The sequence below is a fragment of the Danio aesculapii genome, chromosome 5 (genome assembly GCF_903798145.1).
Source record: "Danio aesculapii chromosome 5, fDanAes4.1, whole genome shotgun sequence".
Taxonomy (NCBI): domain Eukaryota; kingdom Metazoa; phylum Chordata; class Actinopteri; order Cypriniformes; family Danionidae; genus Danio; species Danio aesculapii.
In genome coordinates, this window is record NC_079439.1 from 48,407,658 (window position 1) to 48,428,196 (window position 20,539).

The 20,539-nt window shown below is 38.2% G+C and overlaps 1 protein-coding gene across 1 annotated transcript; it reads left to right on the forward strand.

Moving 5' to 3' along the window:
* The first annotated feature begins 12,323 nt into the window (after window positions 1-12,323).
* LOC130228589 (cytochrome c oxidase subunit 7C, mitochondrial) lies at window positions 12,324-15,943 on the forward strand. Its single transcript, XM_056457020.1, has 3 exons — window positions 12,324-12,482; window positions 15,531-15,668; window positions 15,861-15,943. Exons 1-2 carry the CDS (start codon window positions 12,408-12,410, stop codon window positions 15,645-15,647), a joined length of 192 nt encoding a protein of 63 aa, XP_056312995.1. The 5' UTR covers window positions 12,324-12,407; the 3' UTR covers window positions 15,648-15,668; window positions 15,861-15,943.
* Window positions 15,944-20,539: the final 4,596 nt, after the last annotated feature.

Genomic DNA, 20,539 nt, shown 5'->3' on the forward strand with positions numbered 1-20,539 from the left:
ACCCATCATGACCTCCCACTCATTGCATCCATCGAATTGGCTTTATCACTGTCTCTCCACTCCCCCTATAACTGGTGTGTGGTGAGCACACTGGCGCTGTTGTCCTGTGGCTGCCATCGCATCATCCAAGTGGATGCTGCACACTGGTGGTGGTGTGGAGAGACCCCCCCTCATAATTGTGCAGCACTTTGGGCGTATGGCCATACAAGACAAATGCACTATATAAATACACAATACATTAAAATGTTATGTCTATTATGTCAATTCAAGTATTTTGTCAATAATTAACATACATCTCTCATGTTCTCTCTCAAAACTATCTCACAAACCAAAGCAAATGTTAATGTAGTTATCAAATGTGTATTTAGCACAGAAAGCAAGATGGCGCCGATGACGATGGCAGCCTCCGTGTCGTGCTCTGCAGTAGTGTTTGTGTTTTTGTTAGTTTGTCCTGTCTCGAGTCATTTTCCTACAATTAGTTTCACCAGAGACGAATTGTTGGACATTCGGGCACATACACCACCGAATATTTTTCCATACCTGGATTTATCTGATGTTCTGTTGGACATCGTGGTCGGAGGAGCCGCGGTGCTGCTCAAACGCTTTCAAGCGCGCAGACGAGGAAAGCGTGCAGGCGCGCTTGTGAAACTCAGACAGCGCGGATTTCGGACCGCGCTGCCTAGCATTCATCTAGCAAATCTCCGCTCTCTACCCAACAAAATAGACGAACTCATTCTGCTCTCTCAGACAAACAGGGATTTTCTGCATTCAGCTGCTCTGTGTTTCACGGAAACCTGGCTGAACGACACCATACCGGACAACGCGCTTCACCTACCGGGCTATCAGCTGTTCAGAGCGGATCGCGACGAAGAATCAACGCGGAAATCACGCGGTGGCGGGACGTGCTTTTACATCAATGAAAGGTGGTGTACAGATGTAACAGTTTTAAAGAAGATGTGCTGTCCAGATCTCGAAGCACTGTTTATTAACTGTAAGCCTTTTTACTCCCCGCGCGAGTTCTGCTCGTTCATCCTCGTCAGTGTTTACATTCCTCCGCTCGCGCACGCGAGTCTGGCGATACAGAAACTAGCTGATCAGATCACGGTGTTAGAGCAACAACACCCGGACTCTGCTTTAATCATTCTCGGGGACTTTAACAAAGCAAAACTGTCCCGTGAACTGCCAAAATATAGACAGCATGTTACATGTCCCACAAGAGACAGAAATATACTGGATCACTGTTATACTACAATAAAGGATGCATACCGCTCCGTCCAACGAGCAGCTTTGGGACACTCTGACCATTGTTTGATTCATCTCATTCCAACCTACAGGCAGAAACTGAAAACAGCCAAACCTGTATTAAGATCTGTGAAAAGATGGACTAACGAAACAGAGCGAGATCTACAAGCCTGTTTCGACCTCACTGACTGGAGTGTTTTTGAAGCTGCTGCAAACGATCTGGATGAGCTCACAGAGACTGTAACATCTTATATCAGGTTCTGTGAAGACGTGTGCATTCCTACCAGGACTCAACTCACATACAATAATGACAAACCATGGTTCACTGTAAAACTCAGACAGCTACGTCAGGCCAAGGAGGTTGCTTACAGAAATGGGGATAGGGCCTTGTATAAACAGGCCAAATACACACTGGAAAAGGAGATCAGAGTCGCAAAAAGGAACTATTCTGAGAAACTAAGGAGTCAGTTCTCTTCCAGCGACTCAGCATCTGTGTGGAAAAGTTTGAAAAACATCACAAACTACAAGACACCATCCCCCAGCACTGTAGACAATGAACGACTTGCAAACGACCTGAATGAGTTTTACTGCCGGTTTGAGAAAACCCCCCACACCCACTCTGAACTGCTCTTCACGCCACCATTAACACCACCATCCCCCGCCTCCCTCATACCTGCCCTACAGTTCAGTGAAGAGGAGGTGTGCCAGGTCTTCCGGAAACAGAAGAGGAAAAAAGCACCAGGCCCAGATTTTATAACACCAGCCTGTTTAAAATCCTGTGCTGACCAACTGGCCCCCATCTTCACCCTGATCTTCAACAGATCACTGGAGCTGTGTGAAGTGCCCTCCTGCCTCAAACGCTCCACCATCATCCCCATCCCAAAGAAACCCAAACTTACAGGACTAAATGACTACAGACCGGTGGCACTAACATCTGTGGTCATGAAGTCCTTTGAAAAACTGATGCTGGCTCACCTGAAGGACATCACTGAACCCTCACTGGACTCTCTTCAGTTTGCCTACAGAGCAAACAGGTCTGTGGATGATGCGGTTAATATGGGACTGCATTATGCTCTGCAACACCTAGACAGACCAGGGACCTATGTGAGGATGTTGTTTGTTGACTTCAGCTCGGCGTTTAACACTATCATCCCAAAACTTCTCCTGCCCAAATTAACTCAGCTCTCTGTGCCCACCTCTGTCTGTCATTGGATCAACAGCTTCCTAACGGACAGGCAGCAGCTGGTGAAGCTGGGAAAATTCTCATCTAGCATCCGCACAATCAGCACTGGCGCCCCCCAGGGGTGTGTCCTCTCCCCACTGCTCTTCTCCCTGTACACGAATGACTGCACATCAAAAGACTCCTCTGTGAAGCTCTTGAAGTTTGCAGACGACACCACACTTATCGGCCTCATTCAGGACGGTGACGAGTCTGCCTACAGACAGGAGGTTAAGGAGTTGGCTGTCTGGTGCAGTAACAACAACCTGGAGCTCAACACGCTCAAAACAGTGGAGATGATAGTGGACTTCAGGAGAAACCCCCCTGCTCTCCCCCCACTGAGCATCATGGACAGCATTGTGGCAGCAGTGGAGTCATTCAAGTTCCTGGGCACCACCATCTCTAAGGACCTGAAGTGGGACACTCACATTGACTTCATTGTCAAAAAAGCTCAACAGAGGATGTACTTTCTTCGTCAGCTGAGGAAGTTTAACCTCCCAAAGGAGCTGCTGAAACAGTTCTACACCTCCATCATTGAATCAGTCATCTGCACATCAATAACTGTCTGGTTTAGCTCAGCTACTAAATACGACCTCCAAAGACTACGTCGAATAGTTCGGACTGCTGAGCGAATCACTGGTACAACCCTTCCTACTCCCCAAGAACTGTACTTATCCAGAGCGAGCAGAAGGGCTGCCAAAATCACTCTGGACCCCTCACACCCAGCACACTGCCTCTTTGAACTTTTACCTTCTGGTCGACGCTACAGAGCACTGCGCACCAGAACAGCCCGACACAGAAACAGTTTCTTCCCTCAGGCAATCCATCTCATGAACACTTGATGATAATAATTGCGGAACCAACATCACTACTTGCTATACACTTTTATACACATATACACTTATTTAACAACACACTTTACATGCCAATTTGCACATAACAGCTGCACATATAACGCTGTATATAGTAATAAACATGTACATACACTTGTCAATCTGTATATTTGCACTCACTACTTACTTCTATTTTTAAAAAAATATATTTATTATCTGTTTTTTGTCCTGTCTCTGTAATCCTGTTGCACTGTAGAAGCTCTCTCACGAAAACAAATTCCTCGTATGTGTGAACATACCTGGCAATAAAGCTCTTTCTGATTCTGATTCTGATTTACACATACTTTACACACCATTGTGTTGTGAATCATGCAGTACAAGCAGTTTCATTTCAAGTCCATCCTAATCTTAACCAAATGTTCTGCCGTTCACGACAATGGTAACCCTATAAATAGCAACACAACAGAAACCTTTGAATCCCAACAAAGCACAACATTAGTCTAATTCATGTCTCCTTGTTAATCTTGTGAAAAACAAAAACACAGCATGATACTTAATTTCAACATTTTGAATTAGACTATTTAAGCCTGTTTGGAATGGCTTTTACACTTATGACCACCTTTTAATTTAGATTTTTGAGTTGAACAAACTAATATATTTTAGGTAAACCTAAAACTGCTGTGAAATGCATGTTTTTACACAGCAATGTACTTCACTTGTTCTGCACCACAGACTTATGAAGATGAATGGTGAAACATGGTGTTGAGAAACAGTCTGCTCGCAAGTATGATTATTTGTACAATGTGCCCATTTAAACTGCCCTAACTTATGAGGGTAGAGGATTTATTAATGCTATTATGTTTCCATCATGTTTATGTTAATGTGTTTAAAACTTCAACTCGGTCTGAGACATTTGTATCGAGACTCTCTAAGCCCAGGCCTTGGGGTGGAAAGGAAACCTTTCATCACTCGTTTCTAACCTTGGGAAACAACAGATAAAGATGTCACTCTAAGCCCATGCCAAAAGGAAAAGTCACCTGATAAAGTATGCAATCTGTCAGCCTCCGGAGAAAAACAGAGGAAGTTGAAGTCAATCTCAGCCCACTGCATTCTTACCACTACGAACATAATGTAATCTTTTCAGCTCAGAAATGTCAGCAGCAACGATGCAAGACATGTTAGCTGGTGGCACAGCTGCCAAAGCAAATTGGTAAATTGATTAACATCTTTTCCTAAAGTTACTGCACATTCTGAATGTGGGGAATACAGTGTGTTCTGGCAGGTGACGCAGCGCCAGTAGTTTACAGTATTCATTGTATTTATCTAAGACAGGCAAGTGCGCATTAAGTATTTGCTCCAGATTGTATCATATCTTTTTTCTCTTGTCTGCACAATTTTCACATGAGCAAATCTGCATAGTCAATGAGCTCTGAATAATTTATTCAGGAAAATGTCTTTACTTTAGCAACACAAGGTGCCGCAGACATGTAAATTATAAACTACTAGCAAGCAGAATTTTCTAAGACTACAGGAAAATGCAAACCTTCTAAGCAAACTGTTACATAGTGCAACTATCTGGAAGTAAAAATCCCATTCGTTTTTCTTCTACTGTGAATGTTGATTTCCTTAAACTTCATTACCTTTAGTTCAACAAAAAAAAATTGCCATCAGTCAGAAAACTGTGACCGTACAACTACCTACTGTACAAATACATATGGTGAATATTATGTACAAATACACAGTAGATCCAGAGTATACTCACAAAATATAGACAAAAAAGTGTGCATATAATGAACACCTTGCTGTCTCATGAGGCCACAGAATATGGATTTAGATGGTATTAAAGTGACACAACAGATGCTGATAGGTCAAGTGTAGGGTGACCAGCTGTCCCATGTTTTTTTTTTTAGAACAGTCCTGCAACTTGAATCTTTGTCCCATGTTTTAAAGGGTCTTTTTTTTACTGATGATGACATGTGGATGTTGACAGTCAAAAAAAACAGTGGAAGAGTTAATGATGATGATTATGATGATGATGGTGATGATGATGATGAAAGCCTTTATTTGTCACATACACTTTTAGCGAAATTGGACCCCTCCGACCATACACAAACATCACACATTTCAGGGAAAGACTAGCTTTGGAAAGAGGTGATAAGATAAATTAGGGAAAAGGGAGGTGAAAAAAGCCCCTCCCAGACTGTCCTAGAAGTAGGGTAGTGTGAGATCCGGAGGGAAAAAAGCCCCAGCAACAAGCACATAAACATAACATTGCAACAGAGGATGTGGAGATAGTCCGATAAAGGCGGCAGCCATCTGGTCCTGCAGCCAGGGGGCGCTGGTCACAGACCTGCCTACCCACATTGGTGGGTGAAAGCATACAAAGGCGTAGGATGTGGGGGGAGACAGTGATTGTCTATATGTAGCTGTGTACATTTGGGTAAGCCTATAGAGTCTTAGCAGGTCTACTTGAAACAGGGAGCAGAAATTTAGAGCATCTCGTTATCTTGTTCTCCGGGGGAAGTTGTTTGTCTCCAGCTGAGGCCGTCTGGCAGGAATGTCGCAAGAAAGCCGAAAGAGAAAAAGTAAAAGGTTTTCAAATTTGGGTCAATATCTGCCAATTTCGCAGATATCTAAAGTCCTTTACTGGTCTCCAGGTCTGTCCAAATCTCATTGCAAAGCCGTTAGTTTCTCTGTGATGTTGTCCAATTTGTTGTCCATAATTACCATAGTCTGAATACTAACAGCCCTGCTCACCACCGTTTCAATCCGGCTGGCCATCTTGGTGGGGTTTTGAGCCGCACTGACCACCTTTACTAATCATCGATACCCCAGGGCCCCACCTACGCCCATCAGCAGAAACCCTGTCATCAAAGTTCAGAATAAAGCTGAGGTCACACTGGGCTTTTCCTCCCATAGACTTCCATTCATACGCACGCGAATGCGTCAGACCGGAAACGCAAAGTCATGCGTCAAGTTTCACATGTTGCTGTGATGCAAAGTTCAAGCTTGGTGAACTCTGACCTGCGAAATCACATCACTTGACTGCATGAGACCAATCGAGGATCAAAACACGACCTCTCTGGACAGAAATTTAAAATATGGAGCAATCGCTGGCTTTTTTAAATGTCTAATCATCTTGTTTAATCCCGCCCCTTTTTGCAGCGCCATACAACTGAATTTTACAGGCACAAAGCCCAGTGTGACCACAGCTTAATTAAATGTCTTCAATATCCTGTAGGGACAGAGTGTGCAGGCACATGACATCAGAGTTAATTAACACTTAGCTAGCTGTCTGTTTTTGTTACCATTACAAAGTACTTTGATTCAAGTTATACAAACATTAATTTAACAATTAAAGATTGTAAAATTGTAATCAGCTGAAATCTCTCACAGTTCATTATGGGAATTCTCTATCTGCTGAGTGTACGTCGGCTGTACACTCACTTGTTATTGTGGTGCATAGTGGGATTGGTTGTGTGCACGTCAGAACATCCACTATGGATTTGGATATCACTACAATTGGTACAAAAAGGTTGTATCTTCAAATAGTGCATTATATAAGGCAGGGGTGCTACATTTCAGGTTTCAGTTGCAACCCATATCAAACATACCTGCCTGTAATAATCAGGTGCTGTTCAGGTACTAATTAATTGGTTCAGGTGTGTTTGATCAGGGTTGGAGCTGAACTCTGTAGGAAGGTAGATCTCCAGGAATCAGGACTAAAGCTGCAGTCACACCACAGTTTGTGTGTGGGAAATTCTGTCGTGCGGCGCTGCGAAAAGATTAAACAAGATGATTAGACATTAAAAAAAGTGAGCGATTGCTCCATGCTTTAAATTTCTGTCCAGAGAGGTCCTGTTTTGATCCTCGATTGGTCTCACGCAGTCAAGCGATGCGATTTTGCAGGTCAGAGTTCACCAAGCTTGAACTTTGCACCGCAGCAACATGCGAAACTGGACGCATGACCTTGCGTTTCCGGTCTGACACATTCGCGTGCGTATAAATGGAAGTCCATGGGAGGAAAAGCCCAGTGTGACCGCAGCTTTATTCTGATACAGCATGAGAGACTAGGGTATATGCAGAAGCATGCTAATAGGACTTTTAATTTGCCAGTAACCTGTGTTAAGCGCTTACGGTGAACTGTATGCAATTGCAAAATCGACGCGTTTAAGGTCTGTTTTCTTTCAAAATCAGCGATCTCCACTGGCTAAGTGATATCTGATATAAGACGGGTCTCAGATTGTACAAGAAGCACTGCATGAAATTACATTTTTCCTCGCCATGTCTTTATAATATGAGCATTTATTTTACCCCTGTATATTCAATGGAGCTTCTGCGCTAACCTGCTGATTCTGACAGTAAACACCTTTTTGTCTCGTTTTACGCTTGAGCAATTGAATGAATGCCAAAGTCTATTTAACTGATTGTCTTTTAATTACATTACAACATCGATGCTGTAAGAGGAATTGTATAAAGTGGAAAAAAACTCACAATAACCGGAAGTTTATCAGTATAGCTCGGCATATACCCTCTTGAAGATGCCCAATGTGTAGCACATTTAAAAGCCTATTTCAAATTAAATTGAAAAACAAACTGAGTTAGCAAGATAAAAACAAAGCAGAGTGAAGTAGCAGAGCTGGAACAGATGGATACACACCTGTAAAATTGAGAAATTTTAAAGACTCAGAGAGAGTCATACACTGGACAAGAAGCCCACCTTGTCACATCATTTAAAGTTGTCCAGATGTTAGAGAAGGAAACTGTTCATCTCTTAAAGTTGCCATCATTGTGTTCAGGAGGTACACTCGAGCAGCATGACACGTTGACGGGGTGTTGGAGCAGTAAAAAACAGCTGACTGTCACTCCTTTTCAAACTTTTTTTTTTTTTACCCTGAAACAAGAACAATAAATTTACTTCATTTGAACAGTGATGTTGATTTAATTGGAAAAAAATAACTTAATTTGATTTCATCAGACTATAAGGCATCAGATAAAAATACATTGATTGGTTTTCTTAATTCTTAGAAGACCATTCTTGGAACGCTTTTAGCATATTGCTTGTACTTATGACGATGTACTTATGACTATGATGATGCTCATAACGTTTGTGAGGTGGTTTTGTGTTTGAACTAACAAAATCTTACGACAATTTGTAACTTTTATTTGGTGGCTAATTTATATGAATTTGTATGATCTCATTCATAGAGTTTAGTGCAATTTGCTCATCCCTCAATGATGGTTGGGTTAAGGGGTAGGGTGTTTTGCCACGCCTCCTTTTTAAAATTGTACATTTTCATGTGGCTGAACTGAACTGTACGAATTAGCCTCTAAACTGACAAAACTTAAAATAGTTATGTTTCCTCGTGATATCAGGCTAGTTTGAACACATTTGACCATATTTTTCTGTATAGCATTCCATAAAAAATATTCTATTGCATGTTTAAACTAGAGAGCGAAAAAAATCTTTTAAAAGCTTCCATGAATACTAATTGCTCATTTTATAAATAATTGAATTCTGGGATTTCTTATCATTTCTTGAGGTTCATGCCAGTTCACAGCAGACTGACCCTTCATTTTTCACTTATTTATTTCATTATTTTTTACCAGGTTGAGGAGTGACAGCAGAGATGGATAGTTTCCTCCCAGGTGAAGGCCTTTGGCTGATGAATTCAGCATCAGTGAAGAGGGCAGACATCTGTGTGTCATGGAAAATAAACATGCACACTCAAACACCCAGGATAACATATTCAAACATGTTGCGGCTGTGGGACAAACAAGCTGTCGTGACAAGAAAATTCTTATAAGGCTGAACACTGAGAAGGTTGAACTGTCAGTTGCTAATGATTGTTTGCCTAGTGGTTTGAGCCGCATTTCAATGTGAAATACTTGAGTTCCACCTGTATTCTGTCCAATTCTGTCCATCTATGACCTAGATTTTCCTTTCAGACTCCATTAGTTTAAAGCAAAATGAAATGTGCGAAGGAAAGGGTTTCATTTAAATAAACATTTAACACATAAAAACTAATACCTACATAAATCTACATGCTTTAAAAGGGTTATTCGGTTAGTCTATTTTTATGTAACAGAAAAAAAACCTAAGATGAAAGAAAATGCTGAAATCTAATTGGAAGACTCAGAGAGCGGTTCTCATTGACATAAAAGAAATGAAAAGCATGCATTTTTTATAATCTTCTTCATCTCTGAGTGAAGTACTGTATGGGACAACTGCTGAATATAGCTCAGAATCATTTTTATTGTACAATATACTGTATATTTTTCATATCTGTTGCATAAATAAAGGGTGAACATAGCAGGGGATCAATATTTCTCTGTGTCAGTCTTCCACAGTATTGAAAAGCTGTTCAAATGAAACAAGAATATTTTATGATCACCCAGAATTCATGCGAGGACATCTGAAATACGTTTTCTCAAGTAATCACATTTTCAATGATTGCATGCTACCTAAAGCTGAATTAAATATTCTCCAACACTTCAAGTGCTTTGCTGCTAAATTATTTACTGTGCAGTAAACTCTTTACGCCACACAAGTGTGAGTGGGTCCATAATGGCACTTTTATCTAGGCTGCTGTTAGGACAGCTCCTTTGAAGCGAACTATAATCAAATTCAAGTATTAGAAGAAATGTTTACACTTCACTGGAAAATGGAAATTATTCTCTCATTATTTACCAATATGTCATTTCTGTACTTTCCTTGCACTGTATACCTACATGTGAAATGGCATACTAAGAAGATATTATGTTTCCTAAAGAAATGGTCTTTTTTGTGTTTCTTTTTTCCATAACCACTGAAAAACAATAAATGCATTATATAATAGAATTTGATTTCCCTGCCTTTCGCAACTTCTCTTCTGTGGCCTCATTGGCTAAAAGAGTGTCCACTGAAAAACATTCAGCAAAAAAAATAAACACTACCTGACAAAAGTCTTGTCACCAATCCCAGTTGTAAGAGCAACAAATAATAACTTGACTTCTAATTAATCATTTGGAAAAGTGTCAGAAGGTCAATTTTTCTGATGAATCATCTGTTAAACTGCATCCCAATCATCACAAATACTGCAGAAGACCTTTTGGAACCCACATGGACCCAAGATTCTCACAGAAATCAGTCAAGTTTGGTGAAGGAAAAATCATGGTCTGGGGTTACATTCAGTATGGGGGTGTGCGAGAGATCTGCAGAGTGGATGGCAACATCAACAGCCTGAGGTATTAAGACATCTGTGCTGCCCATTACAATTCAAACCACAGGAGAGGGCAAATTCTTTAGCAGGATAGCGCTCCTTCTCATACTTCAGCCTCCACATCAAAGTTCCTGAAAACAAAGAAGGTCAAGGTACCCCAGGATTGGTCAGCCCAGTCACCAGACATAAACATTATTGAGCATGTCTGGCGTAAAATAAAGTAGAAGGCTTTGAAAATGAATTCAAATAATCTTGATGAACTCTGGGAGTCCTGCAAGAACGCTTTCTTTGCCATTCCAGATGACTTTATTAATAAATTATTTGAGTCACTGCAGAGATGTATGGATGCAGTCCTCCAAGCACATGGGAGTCATACACAATATTAATTATTTTTCCACTGCACCATGACTTTATATTCTATATTGTACATTACTTCTGTTAAGTGACAAGAGTTTGTCTAAGCAAAGTCAGATCTTACTGTGCTAATTAAATAATTACAAATCAAGGCATGATCATATTTTATTTTGGTAAAATTAGTGTACTGTAGAGGTCTTTGCCTTTCATATAAGCCACTTCTGATACCAAATGATCAACTAAAGTCAAGTAATTATTGGTTGTTCCTTAAATTTGGATAGGCGACAAGACTGTCAGGTAGTGTAGGCAGAAATAGTATGTCATCTGCATATTTCTTTATGATTTGGATTTACTGCTCATCCTTACTGCTTTTCACATTTCTTTAATTCAGCAGTTTTAGTGTGAGAACTGAGCGTGTCAATCAATAAATCAAACAAAAACAGAAAGAAAGAAAGAAAAAATTTAGGGCACTTTAGCTTTTAATGTTGCTTATATATATATATATATATATATATATATATATATATATATATATATATATATATATATTTTTTTTTTTTTTTTTTTTTTTTTGCATCTCGATTAAAGTTTAGATGTGTGCGATGCTGCATATTTTTGTTTATCGTGTTATTTGAATTAGAAAACATTTATCATATTAAATACTTAAAATACTATCCAGCCTTGGCTGAATTTGTGTATTTACTCTGTGTCTGTATAAAAAAATCCCGCCTAATTTCATGTTATCGGAAAACTCAGTCTCTTTAATTAGTTATATGTTTATAAGTGCTGTTAGAAGGCAGATAAGCATACAAATATTAAACAATGTGCATAAAGAGCAGAGTAAGATTTTCATAGGAGAGACAAGTTTTGTCACTATTAGGCCCTGACTATAAATATGAAGCCTTCTGTTGTTTCACCTTGTTTCAATTATTTGAACCACTCTTTAATCATCTTTCTTTGTGTTAAAAAAAATAGCAGAAAGAGAAAGATATGTATTGCCAAGTTTGCTTGCACATAAATATAGAAAATTGTTTTGAAAAAAACATAATAGAAATAAGATTTGGATCTGGATCTGAAACTATCATGCACCCCTTAAGTAAATAAGTAAATGAATAAACAAAAACGATTAAATAAGTAGCTGGCTTTACTTTGCTGTCCACGTTCACTCATTTCATAATTGATTCTAAATGGGGCAAAGGCATAACGAGAGCAATGGATTATTTTACAATGGTTATAACATTCACATTAGGCTACTTTAACTCTCAAATCAAAGTCTATACCTACTTACTATCAGATAGCCTACTATTATTACTACTCCTACAACACCAATTAATGGTCAAATTATGTATTCGTTGTTAACTAAAGCCTTTTAAAATTATTGATTTATTCAGATAGTTGTCCTCGTGTACATAACTTTGAAACTGTTAAACACCATTTCCCATAATAGCTTGCGGTGAGTCGCGTTACCCATAAGACTGTTCGCACTTTTTCTACAGACAGGAAGGTCGTTGAGAGTCAGATTCAGGTCGAGCAGATCCAATACTACAGCTAAAAACGATGCTCGGACAAGCTGTTCGACGGTTCGCCACCTCCGCGGTTCGCTCCAGTCACTATGCGGAGGGACCAGGAAAAGTAAGCAGGTTTTCGGATGCGAGAAAAACAAGCCTAGTCTTGTTAAAATCTTTAGCGAATGTGTGTCTGACCGACAGAGGCCTGGTGTTCATCTAAAGCCCGAATAGAGGACGTTTTAAGTGCTTAACGTTAGTTATAGATAAGTGATGTGTTTGCTTTGTGCGTATTTGCATTAACGGCCTGTAAATTTAACGCATTGCTGATTATATTGTGATTTATCTGCATGGACCGAATGCATGAACTTCATTAGCATAGCACAGCTTACTGTAGCTTAGCATGTGCCTAACGTTATGTTGTAACCGCTTATTTACAAGGCGGAAGACCTTCAACCTTCAATATCAGAAAAAAATTATATCAAATAAAAGGACGTAAAAGCAAGAAGATTTACTTTAAATGTATAGTTCACACAACAATGAAAATGTAAGTTACTCTACCCTTGTGAAGTTTCATACCCTTGAGTTTATTTGTTAAACGCAATGGAAGATATTTTGAAGAAAGCTAACCATTGCCTTCCAAAAGATAAACAAATACCATGGAAGTCAATGGTTACCCGTTTGACTTTATTTTCATTATTATTTTTTTAAATTATCCTTATAAGGGTAAAGTTGGATTTATATTCGGATATTCAGACATTTTCCTTAATAATATATAGTTTCAGAAAAGTATTCTTTGCAAATTCTAAATAGGTAAATCATATTAGCAGCCAATGACTATCAAAGTACAACATTGTTCACAGGGAATGAGATAGTGTTACTGTTGTTTTGAAGTCATACTTGCATGCTAATTCCTAACGAATAAAAAGTAACATGATAAACAATATAGGGACTTCTAAATTAACAAATGTGCGAATATAAAACCAACTTTACCTCTATATTATCCTTTGTGTTCAACAGAAGAAACTCAAACAGGTTTTAAACAAATGAAGGGTGTGTAAACGACTATAGGTGAAGTGTTAGCTATTTAAAGTGTATTATTGTGCAGTTGTAAGTAATGTCCTTGAACTGGTCATTCTTGACCTCCTGCTTTACAGATTTCTCTCGTTCATGTAAATTAAGTTACAGGTTATCGTAACTTATATATATTTTTTATTAATAGTTAATAGATAATTGTTTTATGTAGTTATAAATAATAAAATTGATAGTTGTTTCTCTTTGATTTTTGTCTGAATAGGTAAAGCTAATGATCATCCATGAACCATCCATGATTCATTACACATTAGGGCTGGGCGATATGGGAAAAATATCATATCCCGGATAAAACGTGGTAAAATTGATCTATTTTTATTTTTTGCCATGACATAGCCATAGAAGCAGAAATGGCAATAAAATGAAAACTCTCTCTCTATCATATCCCGGTATTTTTAGGGGGAATGACAGTATACAATATATATCCTGTATTATATATAAATGTATTTTCATTTTAATGGTTACTTGAGAGTTATAGTCTTTATTAAAACATTATTAAACATTTTTTAAGCAAAGTATAATTCAAACACAGGGGTTTCCCTCCCTGTTTACAAATAAACAGCGGCACAAAAAATAACAGCTGCACAAAATCTTTGATAAATAAAACACAGTACAGGTTTTTCTCCTGCTTAAAACTGTTGCACAACATTTCAAATTATTAAAAAAAAAATCTTTGATAAATACAGTACAGGTTTTTTTCCTGCTTAACATTACACAGCACTACTGTTCTGTTGTGCAAATAAAGTAAACAGAACCATAGAAAACACAACTACATTGTCAGAGCAAAAAAATTAACACACTTAAATAGTAACACAACAAAAAAATAGTGTATGATAGAAAAGAACCACATTAAGTGTAAATATGAAACACACAGTATTTTGTCACAATTACAGTGTTTTGAAAGTAATCCTGCATAGCACAGTTGTGTGATTTATAAACAACAATTAAATCAGCTGTATATGTTTTATTAGTTACACATTTACATGTATATATTGTGCACAATTATTAAACAGTACACATCCAAGATATCTAAAGAAAAGTCTTTCACTCCATGTAAAAAAATCCTAAACTTTTTCTTTTGTTTTGACTAAACTTGTTTTAGTAAATATTTAAAAAGTAGATGAAAACGAATAGACTTTAGATATGAGAAGTAACGAACTTGTTTCAGAGTACTGTAATGAAATGCTGGTTAAGCATATAACTGTAAACCAGGGATCACCAAACTTGTTCCTGGAGGGCCGGTGTCCTGCAGATTTTAGCTCCAACCCTAATCAAACACACCTGAACAAGCTAATCAAGGTCTTACTAGGTATTCTTGAAACAATCAAGCAGGTGTGTTGAGGCAAGTTGGAGCTAAACCCTGCAGGGACACCGGCCCTCCAGGACCGTGATTGGTGACCCCTGCTGTAAACAGTCATTATAACAGACCAGAACGCAGAGCCAAATGTGTATAACGTAAATGTAAAGAAGGGACCGTCGTTTAATAAATACTGAACTTATAATCAGTGAATGAGGTGGTTTCACTTTCGAAATGCGGTATAAATTCGCCCCATTTTGGCGCTTTTAATTCTTGTGAACACATTCAGGTGCTGCTTGTCAATTTGACAAGGCTTCTATGTTCGTTCTTGCTGTCAATTGCGGAAGAAATGATCGATAAAATGTTTCTGATAAACCAGGGGTAAAAGGGGGAGTCAGATTTGTCTGGGGAGTCAGACAGATTTCTCACCTGCGCACATTTGTGCAAGTGGAGCTTGCGTGCTACCTTGGAGTGGTCTGTTTCACGCACGTTTGGCCTCAAACCATATCGATATTAACGATATTGGATAATACCGCATCGCGTTGGAAAATCATATTAATATATCCCCAGAACTCCATATACCGCCCAGCCCTATTACACACTCGCATGCAAATGCTATCTATCTATATATCCATCCATCCATCTATCCATCCATCAGCTCTGCCAGAGTGTTGTGAATAATTTTGCTCCTATATTGCAATTGAAACATGTATCAGAGAATTAAAAACTAATTAAACTCCATGTGTTTGAAGTAATTCTCAAATTATTTATTGAATTATTTTGCAGAACCTGCCATTCTCAGTAGAGAATAAGTGGAGGCTTCTTGGCATGATGGTGCTGTTCTTCGGCAGTGGATTCGCCTTTCCCTTCATTGTTGTCAGACATCAGATCCTGAAGAAGTGAAGCTCCTACCAGTCATACATTGTAAGTAACGTTGCATCATAAACATTCTGAGCACAAGTACTTTATTACTTGTTTCTAATTGACTTTTAGTGCTCGATCACTCAATTACAATCTGAAAATTGCCACATTGTGAACCACATTACTTTAGATTCAATAATTCAGGATGCCATTGTATTATTTCTGACGGTTATTTTGTGTGTTTTTGTTTTTTAGGTCGGGTGTGATTTTTTCACAACACAGCTGTTTCTTCTGGTGTGGATTCTATTATGTTATTGTAAATAAAATGACCAGTTAAATACTGCTTGTTCTCATTTTTTATACCAGACTTTCTTGTCAAATTAGAAAGCCCATCTGTCATTCTAACCATTTAATATCACCCCTAAACTTGGACTGAGCAAGGCTTTATATATGTTTATTTTGTTCTGTCTTTTTTTTCCTTCATAAAATGTGTTCTAATATCGTTCATGGTTTTAATCTCATTCATAGTTTTAGGGAAACACATACTATGGGAGTCAATGGCTACTGGTGTTCAAGAGAAACTCTTGACATGTTTGAAACCACTTGAGAAAGAGACCATTTGATTAAAGTTATTAATATATTTTAACAATAATAGTAATAATTGCTTACATTTTATATAGCTCTTTTCTCGACCCTTAAAGCACTTTACACATATTTTGGGCGGAATATCGTCATTCACCACCAGTGGTTTATGCAGCACTTTTCACAAGAATTATTATTCCAAAGCAGCTATTGACCTTATTCTTCATAGATGAGTGGGTGCAGTCATTGCAATCTTTTACTAGAGTCTTCCAGTCTTATACAATTCCATTGATTTCGATTTTTTTTTTTTTGTTGTTGTTGTTGTTAATAACAACTTATGCCACTAGTTGGTTTAAACTGATATTTTCTTAACTATATAACTGATGTACTTATTATATTATGCTACTTATTATGTTTAGAAATGAACACACTTGTTTGTAGAGCAAGTGACCATTTTATGCCATTTATTTTTACTAGTCATTTCTCCCAAATGATTGGGATGTTCTAAAACAAGCGAGTGCACCTCTGCATTGCAGAATAAGGTAAATACAAAGGGTGTGCATTATTGCATTGCAATCAAAATCATAAGAAAATAAGGTGTGAGTAGGGTTGACAGTACAGCTGTGAAGCATGTATACATAGTTGATTTTCAGTTATGTAATATTCATTCATTTTCTTTTCGGCTCAATACCCTTTGTTAATCAGGGATTGCCACAGCGGAATGAACCACCAACTTAACCAGCATATTTTGTACGCAGCGGATGCCCTTCCAGCCGCAACCCATCACTGGGAAACAACCATACACACTTGCATTTACACACATACACTATGAGCAATTTAGGTAATTCAACTCACCTACACCACATGTCTTTGGACTGTGGGGGAACCCGGAGGACCTGGAGGAAACCCACGCGAACACGAGGAGAACATGCAAACTTCACACGGAAATGCCAACAGATCCAGCCGGGATTCAAACTCACGACCTTTCTGTGAGGCAATCGTGCTAGCTACTGTGATGCCCTTCAATATAATTTACTTTTCAAAAAGGTCTTGTTATTTGTAACATTCTTTTAGTGTGTTTATAAGAAAGAATGTGATACATATGGAGAGAGAGGAAGTGTCTTTCCTAAATGGTGACTATTTATTTTTGGAGTAACTGTACTGACTGTTGGTTCATCTTTAAATGTCTGGTCTTATAAATGCCTTGGAGTTGAGCTTTGTGTGTGTAGAGGATCACTTGCACAAGACTGTTGAGAAATAAAGTTAGTGAGTTATAAGCTCTAGTGCTGCTGTGGAGAGTGGGCAAATATTTTTCTAGTTTAGTAAAAGATGCATACATAAATTAAAATATATTTTAAAGTAACTGCAAATAAGCATGTAAAGCAAATTACTTCTTTAAAAAAAGGATGGGGAATAGTTCACCATAAAATGAAATTTCTTCACTATTTAGATTTTGGTGTCTTCAGGATGTGTCTGTGAAGTTTTATCTTAAAACACCTATCAGATTAATTATAGCCTCCAGAATCTGCCCATTTTGGTGTCTTGAGTACAGTTTAGCTGTTTTTGTAGCCTGTGGCTTTAAATTCAAATTAGCTGTTTCTCCCCGCCCATCATTCCCTCATGGGGGTCTGCTTCTTGCCTTACATCAGATAAATAGCCGTCTGTGAAAGAGAGACACAGAGGAAGCTGAAATACAGCTCATTAGTCAATACCAATAAGTTTAATTGATGTATTTGTGTGGAGTTTATTCAATGTGGAGTTTATTCAAGCCTTTCTGAAATGATGAGTCACACAAATGCCATTTGCAGTACACACACATGAACGTTTACTGACACCATGTGGCTGTGGTGATTATAGCGATTAAGAATTACATAGTGATTTGACTGTCTGTATTACAAACATGCTCTGTTTTAAAAATGTTTTAAACTTATGAAATCACAGAGTTGGAACAAATATTTTAATCTCAGTTTTTTATAAAATTTTACATGTTATTATAGAAACATGGTGTCTGTCAATCAATTCCGTGGGCAGGGAAAACTGCACTCATCGTCATGTTGCGGTGGGCCTCAGAATTACTGGGGTTTGGGTCCTATTTTAAAATGAGGAAATTTTTAAAAAGACTTGTTGGGTTTCTATCACTCCAATATGACGGTGGACACGCTATACCTACACACAATTCTGTCCAAGCTTTTTTTTAAAAAGTAGATTTTCATCATAGGTGCCCTTTAAGTTTCTTTCTTGTATAGAACACACAATTTGAAGTAAGCTGAACATCTGTAAGCACTTACTTCCATAGGAAAAACAAATACTATAGACGTCAATGGTTACAGGATTCCAGCTTTCTTTGAAATATCTTTCTTTGTGTTTAACAGTAGTAAGTCAATCTGGCTTGGAACAAGTAAAGGGAGAGTAAATGATAACGGAATTGTCAGTTTAGGGTATTTTTTGTCCTTTAATTGTATGAATACCAACATTAAATTTTGTGTTTTACTCGTCTACGGTATTAAAATGATAATTGAAATATGAATTCATCAGAAGCCTACAGAACATGACATGAGGAAAACATGTGGATGGTTCAGACGTTCACAGCTTTTGCATGGTTTATTCACACACAGGGCTGCAGGAGATCATAATTCAATGAGAATAACAGACATTGTACAACAGTATTATTACAGTGTTTTGAATATTAAAATATGAATATCAGCCAGAATCCTATGGGCTGAGAACTCAGTCACTAGCTGCAGGAAAATGGCTATTGTTTCCCCCTCCACACTTCTCAGCTTTATGTATCTCTGTTGACATTCATATAGACCTATTATAGTTCAATTAACCTTCATGCCAAAAGCTATTAATGTCTGAACAAAACAGCAGTGAGAGGCTCTTGCAAAGGGGCAGAGAAATACTGGAAAAGAATTGGGATTACAGTTTTTATTTCATCAGGAACTGACTCGTTGAGTTTTATGAACATCATTTAAAGGAAATGTGGCTTGGTCATTTTTTAAAGAAGACCAAAGGGGTTGTAAAACTAGCTTGTCGTAAACTAGTCAAACTAGTGATGGATTCTGATGCTTTTCAGTGTCGCACAGGGCCGAATGCAGTTGCTCTTGCATGAAAATGTCACTACAGGGTTCTACTAAACAATCGTTTTATGGTTGGTTTCTTACCTATAGTAACTTTCAGCTTACAATATGGTTATCACTCCTGAAAGTTTGCACTTAAGATGAAGAATATAAGTATTATTTAAATTTAAAATTTGTTCTAAACAGAATTTTGTTCTAAACAAAATTGCCAGAAAGGGCACCTTTAAAAATCATCTTTTGTCAGCTGTTTGGACAAAACTGTGTGTAGGTACAGTATGTCCACTGTCATACTGGAGTGATATAAGCACAATAAGTCTCTTTTTTATTTCCTGACATTAAAATTTTGAAGCCCACCGCAACATGATGTAGGAGTGCGGTTTCCCCACCCACCAAATTGATTGACAGGCATCATGTTTCTATAATAACATGCATACACACATACACAGGTCCACTGAACGTTTTTTTGCAAAAAAAAATGGGATTAAAATATTTGTCACAACTCTCAGAGCACGTTTGTAATAAAAAACAGTCAAATCACTAATGGCGAAGCAGTGGCGCAGTAGGTAGTGCTGTCGCCACACAGCAAGAAGGTCGCTGGTTCGCTAGTTCTATGGGCGTTTCTATGTGGAGTTTGCATGTTCTCTCGCGTGGGTTTCCTCCGGGTGCTCCAGTTTCCCCCACATTCCAAAGATATTCGGTACAGGTGAATTGGGAAGGCTAAATTGTCCGTAGTGTGTGAGTGTGTATGGATGTTTCCCAGAGATGGGTTGCGGCTGGAAGGGCATCCACTGCGTAAAATGTGCTGGATAAGTTGGCGGTTCATTCCGCTGTGGCAACCCCGGATTAATAAAGGGACTGAGCCGAAAAGAAAATTAATGAATGAATGAAAATCACTAATTCTTAACTGTCAGTAAATGCGTACTTGTGTGTGTGTACGGCAAACTGCATTTGTGTGAGACTCATTGTTAAAGAAAGGCTCAAATAATCTCCACCACAAATACATAAAATAAACGTACCTGGTATTTTTTGACTAATGAGCAGTATTTCAGCTTCGAGTCTGCCTCTATCACTAGCTACATTTCCATCCACCTATTTTTATGCGCATTTTGGATGTGAAAAATATCTGTTGTTTTGGTCATTCTAAAACGCCTTAAAGAGCCCCTATTATGGGTTTTTGGAAATGACCTTCCATGTAGTATGTAACACAGCTCTAATAAGAAAAATAATTACTAAGTGAAATTACTAAATTAATAACTAATTACTAAAGTGACT

Bases quoted from the DNA above. Each gene is read 5' to 3' on its own strand.
- LOC130228589 (XM_056457020.1), top strand. From the start codon at position 12,408: ATGCTCGGACAAGCTGTTCGACGGTTCGCCACCTCCGCGGTTCGCTCC. The intron at 12,483-15,530 runs GTAAGCAGGTTT...ATTATTTTGCAG, and splicing joins ATGCGGAGGGACCAGGAAAA to AACCTGCCATTCTCAGTAGA.